This window comes from Panicum virgatum, chromosome 9N (genome assembly GCF_016808335.1).
Source record: "Panicum virgatum strain AP13 chromosome 9N, P.virgatum_v5, whole genome shotgun sequence".
In the NCBI taxonomy this organism is placed as follows: domain Eukaryota; kingdom Viridiplantae; phylum Streptophyta; class Magnoliopsida; order Poales; family Poaceae; genus Panicum; species Panicum virgatum.
This window is the reverse complement of record NC_053153.1, coordinates 10,449,337-10,456,808: the sequence shown is the minus strand read 5'-3', so window position 1 is coordinate 10,456,808 and position 7,472 is coordinate 10,449,337. Positions and strand designations below refer to the sequence as shown.

The 7,472-nt window shown below is 47.6% G+C and overlaps 1 protein-coding gene across 1 annotated transcript; it reads left to right on the top strand.

The window, feature by feature from the left end:
- Positions 1 to 1,815: 1,815 nt before the first annotated feature.
- On the top strand, positions 1,816 to 4,073 carry LOC120692550 (probable transmembrane ascorbate ferrireductase 3). The gene is made up of 3 exons (XM_039975876.1): positions 1,816 to 2,233; positions 2,460 to 2,508; positions 3,347 to 4,073. Exons 1-3 carry the CDS (start codon positions 2,066 to 2,068, stop codon positions 3,805 to 3,807), a joined length of 678 nt encoding a protein of 225 aa, XP_039831810.1. The 5' UTR covers positions 1,816 to 2,065; the 3' UTR covers positions 3,808 to 4,073.
- Positions 4,074 to 7,472: the final 3,399 nt, after the last annotated feature.

Sequence of the window (7,472 nt, the reverse complement as noted above, 5' to 3'; positions counted from 1 at the left end):
CGTATTTCAGACCCAAAACATTGTGCTCTATTCATGTGCTGCAATATTCCTCAAGTTGAGGGTATAAAAATCCTTGCTACTTGTTGGGCTATATGGCATGCCAGGAGGAAGGCTATTCACGAGGGTGTTTTCCAAAGCCCTCTCTCCATAATGGCAAAAGTCAATCAGTTATTACAAGAACTGGAGACTATCAGTGGGATTAAACCAGAAGGAATGAAGAAGTTTCAAACAAAGCAAAAATCTCAGAGGTGGTTAGCACCTGAGCAAGGTCTATGCAAGATAAATACGGATGCTGTTGTTGATCGGGTCGGATCCAAAGGTGCAATTGCTGCTGTTTGCCGAGGGGACCAAGGAGAATTCATTGCAGCAAGTTCTATGGTGATACCCAACATAATTGAACCTGAAACACCGGAAGCGATGGCATGCTTGGAAGCACTTGCTCTTGCTCAGGACTGTGCCATCCGAAGAATTAAAGTGGCATCAGACTGTTTAGGTGTTGTCAAAAATATTAAGGAGATGACTCGATGGGCTTATATGATGATCCTTCAGGATATTCACAAGAGGTCAAAGATTTTTGATTGTGTGAGATTCGCACATGAAGATAGGGATTTCAATAGAGAGGCCCATTATCTTGCTAAGCATGCTTGTGAATTTGGAACAGGCCGACATGTGTGGCTTGGCTCCCCTCCTGTATTCATGGATGTAAACGTTTTACATTAAAGAAATAACATCCCTATCTTCCTCTAAAAAAAAAAAGAAGAAAGCCCTGCTACAACAAGTACTCGTCAACTAACTGGTGGCCGGTAGAGATCCAGGAAGCCCAGAGCAGCATGTGTTTGGAATTTCGAAAAAATGAGAAAACGGGAACGAATAAGAACACCATCAAGAAGCCCATTTCGCGCTTGCTCATCAGTGCCCAATCAGCCCATAGTTGTGATCTAAGGTTATCCAGCGCCATAATAAAAAAGGGGCTCAGCACCTTTTGGAGTGACGTAAAAACCTAGTAAAAAAAACCTAGCCCCCATCTACAACCGTCCGATCTCCGGCGGTGCTGAGGCACCTGAAGGTCGCCGCCAACTCTGGGTAGTGCCGGTGGAGGTCCGAAGGACGCCTCTACCTACAACAATCTTCATCGACTCTGGGAACAACTACATCACTCCCGTTCCCAACCAAGATGGCCGGAACTTCATCTACACTCGCGTTGCCACTCCTCCTTGGTCTAGATCTAAAACTCACTCATGTATTTGGGTTGTGCTTATGTGATTAGGTGCTAGACCCTGTTAAGTTACTAAGAACTAAATTGAGTTTTTTCCTACAGCATGTCCTCTGAATTTATTTCCTGCTCCATTACTTTTTGTAGTCAATCATATAAATAAAATTTGGAGTCTCCTAGTGTCTGGCGCCTGGGATGTGCCACTTCCAGCACACGTTGCTAGCATTGTTACAGACGAACTACCTGCTTTGTTTAAGTAATAGAATCCCGGTATTCCATCAAAAGAAAAAGAAGTGTAGAAAAGGAGCATATACGATGCAATCTCGCGGGCATGATCATTACCTTTTCTACGAACGAAAGGGTAGACTCTTTACCTCTGCTTTAGCAGCCAAGGCCAAATTCCAAAAAGAACTGAATATATCGACACTTTCTTTCCTTCCTCAGCCGGGCCGGTCCATATGTCCCACTGGCCAAGTGTAAGGGTCTGAACATTCTCCGAGATAACTTGCTCCCTCGCAAAGCCAGGAGCCCCTGTTGTCTGTAGAGGCCGATGCCTTGCTTAACCACCCGGTTCGGTAATATACCAAACCCAAGACCACCTCCCCAGTGTAACCTCATATTCCCGGGCCAGGCAGGCCGGCCGCGCGGGGTCGTTAAAACCCCGGCGCGCTCCCATGCAACCACCGGTCAAGCTAGCCCCCCACCTGCTCCTCCTCTCTCACCCGCCGGCCGCCTCCTCGCGCCCCCGCTCGCGAGCCGCGAGTGCACCGTGTCTTCTTCTTTGCCGGCGGCGGAGAGCGAGTTAGCGAGCGAGGTTGCAGCAGGCGGCGGCGGCGGCGGCGGCGGCTAGCCATGGCGCAGGGGATCATCGGGAGCCACCACCACTCCATCATGGCCTCGCGGGTGGCCGTGCTCGCGCACGTGCTGTTCCTGAGCACCGCCGTGCTCATGCTCGTCTGGCTGCTGCACTACCGGGGCGGCATCAACATACAGTCCGAGGACCCCGAGCAGATCTTCAATGTACGTTTATGAGTTCTACTCTTCGCGTATTCCTTTGTTCGGTTCTTAGTAGTTGATCATCGTCTTCAATTAATCGGATGCAAGATTCATACAATACAATTTTCACCTGGTAATCGAAGTGGGTATATAGTTGCACTAGCTAGTTTCTGCACTTGTATGATCATGTAATGTTCACGAATTGTTACCTATTTTTTGCCGTTTAATCTTGTGGAGTACTCTTTTGCAGGTTCATCCGTTTGTGATGTCCTGGGGGTTTATTCTTCTTATTGGAGAAGGTATGTCCAACTCCAATCCAACCTGATATAATTGCTCCAAAGCACATGATATGGGCAATTGGTATCGCGCATACGAATTGTCCCAGAATGAAACTTTAGATATATACGTCTGCTTGTTCGATGTGACGGCTCAGCAGAATCGATGCCGAAGGCCCCTGAAGTCCGAAGATGACAAGATGCAGTAATTGTCCTTGTCGAAATGGGCCACCATTCCCCTTTGGTTTTTAGTGTGGAGAGGAAGGAGATCACTGGTTCACCGCACTTTAAACCGTCAGATGATAGGCAGCTTAGTACTAGTAGTAGCCAGTAGGGGGGTTTGGTGGCTACAAAAGCATTGGAGCAGCTCGCCGTTAAGTGACAATCAGTGTGTTTGGTGCGTGTCTTAGCATTAGTCTAGTCAGATTTTTCCGATAATGACCATTCTGATCGCTACGTTTTCCTGCCAAAGTTGGATCTATTAGTGTCGCAACCGTACCATGAATGTTTTGCGACGATGAAGATTACAGTGACCATGCTTCAATTCTTCTAGCTAGCTTGATTTCTTTAATTTCTGTGTGGTTTTGTGTTGAGAAATACAGTAGCACAATGAGAGTTCAAACTAACCCCTTGTTTATATTTTCAAAATTTCAAAACTTTACACATCAAATCTTTGAACGTATGCATAAAGTATTATATATAGCTAAACAAAATAATTAATTACACAGTTTGTCTATAATTTGTGAGACGAATCTTTTGAGCCTAGTTAACCCATGGCGGGATAATAATTATTAAATAAATAAAATGCTACAGTGTTCTATAACCAAACCTTTTTGCATCTAAACAAGGGCTAAATTTGCAGCCATCCTGGCGTACTCGACGATCCACATGGTGGACCACCGGACGCAGAAGATGGCGCACATGATGATCCACCTGGTGGGTCTCATCCTGGGCATCTTCGGCGTGTACGCGGCGTTCAAGTTCCACGACGCGGCCGTGGTGCCGGACCTGATGAGCCTCCACTCGTGGCTGGGCATCACCGCCATCGCGCTCTTCGGCCTGCAGTGGCTCTTCGGCTTCGTCACCTTCTGGCTGCCCGCGGCGCAGGAGCACACCCGCGCCGCGGCGGCCCCCGCGCACGTCATGGCCGGGCTGGCCATCTTCATGCTGGCCGTGTGCGCGGCCCAGACGGGGCTCGTCGAGAAGAGCGCCGGCGCCGCCTCCGCCGCCGAGATGAAGCTCATCAACGTCACGGGCATCTTCATCCTCCTCTACGGGGTCGCCGTCGCCTCCGCCGTCGCGCTGCGCAAGGCCTTCTTGTAGGCCTTGGTTTGGCCCGGTCGGCTCGGTCGGTCGGTCCGGATTGGCGTTTCACCATGGATGTGACACGATTGGTGTTCCCTTGTACTCCCATGCGGAGTTAGTTTGGGCGGTTTGCGTGGTGATTGCGTCTGCACAGTACCGTGTGAGTGAGTTTTTCTGCGACATTTGTGTTCGATCACCGCCTGCCTTCTTCGTGGGGAGCTTCAAAGAACAATGCACACTTGTACTTGTCATTCGTAATTGTTTCTTGGGCCTTCTACGTTGTAGTAGCTTCAGCTCTCAACGTTCCTCCAAAACGGACCGAATTATGGTCCGACAGACGTCCAATAGCTTTCTGGCCCAGGGAAGAGCTGGGCCCACAGAAAAACCAATGGGCTGCCCAACTATCCAGTAATATTCCAAACCCACCAAGTAGGAAGAATAAGCCCAAGACCGTGTACTCTCTCTGAAAACCCACTTTTTTTCTATACTATAAAAGTTGAAACGATTGAAAACATTTCTCACCAAAATTAGGCCCACCGTACCCCTCACGGAGGCCCCACTTGTCAACCAAAAAGCTTGACCAAAGGGAGGGAGAGATTGGTTTCGTCAATGTTTTCCGCCAAAATCCTATTACTTTTTACACCAGTAATTTCCTATACCCAATGCTTGGACCCACATATTACTTTCTTTTAGCATACACATATTTTTCTTTACACATACATTAACCCATAATTCACGTTATTTTTCTTTTGGAAGGATAATAATTGACATCATTGTTTATGGAAGAAAAAGAAAAACATGTATTAACGTATTACTTTCCTTTAGTATACACATACTTTCCTTTGCACATACGTTAACCTATAATTCATGTCATTTTTTCTTTTGAAAGGATAATAATTGATATCTTTGCTTATAAAAAGAAAAAAAAGACATGTATTATTTTTAGAAGATAAATAAATAACATTGTTGTTTGATGGTTTTGGAATGATATTAATTGGCATCATTGTTTTATGGAAGGAAAATAAAAATATATATTATTTTTGGAAAGAAAATAAATAATATCATTGCTTGATGGATGAAAAAATAAATATGTGCATGTGGCACGTCCATTTTCCCTAGTCCTCGCAAAAAAAAAAAAGCAGATACCTCATACCAGTAGCATCGGATTCTCCTCCGCGCCGACACCTCTCAACAGGCTTCCACAATCTGCTCTCCCCCACACAACAACTCTCGGAGATGTACAATACACTACGTGCACAATTCTTACCCAGTTTTTTTCATGCAACTCTAGTATTGCGCCTGAAAGGGGCAAATACGAAACGGGCTCCTCTGAGAGTGATGAGGAAGGATGACGGCACGTGCGGCCGACCTTCTAGAAATTGAACTCCAGCACCTACTGCTGCGGCCAACAACCGCTGCCGGCGGGCCGTCCGAACGAACGGTGGTCGGTGTCACGCCGAGGCAACGCTGACTTGGCAACAGGTTCGGCCTTCGCAAATCGTGACTTCGCAACAGGCTCGACGGACGACCGGCTCGCAGGTCCCGGCCGCCTCAGCATCTTCGGTCCTCAGTCACAGGGTTCTCCGTCCGACTGCTCACCGACAGCAGCGCGCCCCGCCCCCTCGGCCACGCGAAAGGGCTCCGAAACGGCACCGAATTTGAAGGTATAGTGCCCGCCGGGCCAGCAGCGGCAAGGGATGCCCGGAGACAGGGCGATCATCGGCGGCGCCCGGCTTTTAATCGTTCTCCCAGCATGCGTCGCCGCGTCGGTGTCACCAAGGTGCGGCGTCGAATGCGTGTTCATCGACCACGACGACGACAACGAATATCGAGTAGACGTGCAAGCACTCGTGTCCACGGACATGTTTTGCTATCGTATCGACGCCGCGACGATCGTCGACGATCCGACACGCTGGCGCTGTAAGGTTGCGATGGACCAATAATTGTACGCCTGCCTGCCAACCACCAAACGACACATCCCACAAGGGCACAAGGCCGGCCCGCCCGGCTTGCAGGCCTCGTAGAGTAGGCCTCTCATCGCATCACATGCCCGGGATCCTAAAACATCCTTGTCCTGACACGACCCCCGACAGGTCGCCACTGAACTTCGCCCCGCTCTGCACGGGGTTGTGGTGTGGTTCCACTGTTGGTTGATGAATGATAAGCAATATGCCAATGTACTATCCCATCTCATCTCTGTTGTGTGTGTTTTTTCTTTTTTTTTCTAGAATACGCAGGCAGCATATCATTGTATTAAGACGAAAAAGAAATTGATACAGTGCTTGATTATAACCCAGATGGAACGGACTCCAGATGGACACAAACCGGCAAGCCAGCTGAACACAACCCAAAAAAAAACTCCAACATAAACTACTCATATTCCGCACAATCTAAACGACTGGCTCTAAGCGTAACCCTCCGTCAACGCTCCATCCCACGGAGGGAGAGCTGTTGCTCTTGTTCTTCAACATCGGAAATAAGTCCTGTGTTAATGCTTTTTACGGGCCAACACACGATCGCGCTAGGTCGCGCGGCGCGAGGAGGAGCTCCTTACAGCACCTCCTGCGTGGAGCGGTCAGACCGGTCACCGTGCAGAACGGTATCCGACAATCGCTCACCCGGGAGGGACCCCGTCAGGGCAAGCGCGCGTAGAGTTGTCTATGCTCGGCAGGCCAACTAGAGCGTCTTCAAACGCCATGGAGACGAGGGAAGAACAGCATGTCGAGATTGGAAAAATAGGGTAAAGAGAATAAGTCAAAAGGATAAAAGATGTGTTTTTGATAGATTCGATTGTGTTGTGTCTTCAATCGGCCGTGCCCCTTTATATTTATAGGGTGAGGAAGACTTACCTCGCAAGTAATCCTATTTACAGATCTAAATCTATTAAGAACTCTAATTATAGTCGGATTCCTCCTAGACCGGTCAGACCGGTCGGACCCACCGATCAGACTGGTCGGTCTCCTGCCGGATCAGCTACAGCATCTGACCGGTCAGACCGGTTGATGTCAATTTTAGCTGTAAATATATGTCCCTCTGTTTTTTGGTCAAGCTTACTTGCTAAAAAACATTCTTCTGAACCAAAATTGTCTAAGGACGACAATTAACAATGCATCGGCCATATATTATCTTTAAACATGCTAAAATAGCCAAAATAAGAGAACTAGCAAATGTAACAATTTCTAACTTAAGATCAACAAACTATTTCGGCTTTATATTCCTTAGCATGTTCAATAACAAAATTTTGAGACGGCCAATGTGGCCGATTATACAAATCATAGCTCCTTGGTAAAGCATAAAACTGATAGTCATAATATGGCAGCCAAGGATTATGACCAAACCATGGATTAAACACACCTGAATATACAGTCCATGGTGCGTGCATCGATAGGATGAATGATGAAGACCAATACGATGACCGTTGATGCTTTCTTGATCTTAGTGGTGAAGAATTCCTTCTTCGTTTTCCTTCCAATTGATTGTTTTGTTTTTGTTCGAATATCTTCTTGTATTTATCCAGAAGCTCCTCAAAGGTCGGCTTGGTCCTATTTTTTGCACCACCAGATTTCTTAGGTTTAGACCGGTCTGACGAACTGGTCAGACCGGTCCTGTCAGAACCGATTTGGTTGCTCTTATCTTGCCCCTCCGGCCGAACTTGAACATTGTTCGACTACATTGTTTGAATC